This window comes from Buceros rhinoceros, unplaced genomic scaffold (genome assembly GCF_000710305.1).
Source record: "Buceros rhinoceros silvestris isolate BGI_N320 unplaced genomic scaffold, ASM71030v1 scaffold1768, whole genome shotgun sequence".
Taxonomy (NCBI): Eukaryota; Metazoa; Chordata; class Aves; order Bucerotiformes; family Bucerotidae; genus Buceros; species Buceros rhinoceros.
Genome location: NW_010424869.1, coordinates 8,134 through 8,522, shown reverse-complemented (window position 1 = coordinate 8,522; position 389 = coordinate 8,134). Strand labels below are relative to the sequence as shown.

General features: G+C 60.2%; 1 protein-coding gene across 1 annotated transcript in view; it reads right to left on the bottom strand.

Annotated features, from left to right (window-relative positions):
• Positions 1-389, bottom strand: part of ASAP3 (ArfGAP with SH3 domain, ankyrin repeat and PH domain 3) — a gene marked incomplete at its 5' end in the record, with an annotated part of 12,141 nt that overhangs the window by 4,714 nt on the left and 7,038 nt on the right. Inside the window, one exon of the mRNA XM_010140915.1 lies at positions 281-388. Within this exon, the coding sequence (XP_010139217.1) occupies positions 281-388 (108 nt within the window). The remainder of the gene's footprint in view (positions 1-280; position 389) is intronic.

Genomic DNA, 389 nt, shown 5'->3' with positions numbered 1-389 from the left:
GGTCAGCATCGCTGCCAGGGATGATGCTCCTTCATGGCAGGGGAAGTCTGTTTTGAAACGGAACAAATCCTGGGGGACTGCCAGCATCCCCCCCACAACTGCCCAGGCCACCACATTGGGGGCTGTAAACTGCCGCTGGGGAAACTGAGGCAAGTTTGGAGCAAACTGGGCACAGATGGGATGGAGGAGGTGGGTAAACTCTGTGTCCCAAGAGGTTTGGGAGCTGCAGAGCGTGCTTCCCGGTGGCCACGGGGTCTCCAGGCTCAGGGAGTGGCTTTACCAGCAGCTCAGAGGTGCTGAGGACATCCAGGGTGAGGGACTGGATGCGGGAGTAATGGACGCCCAGCTCCCGATGGATCCCGGAGCACTCAATGCACGTCAGGATGCCC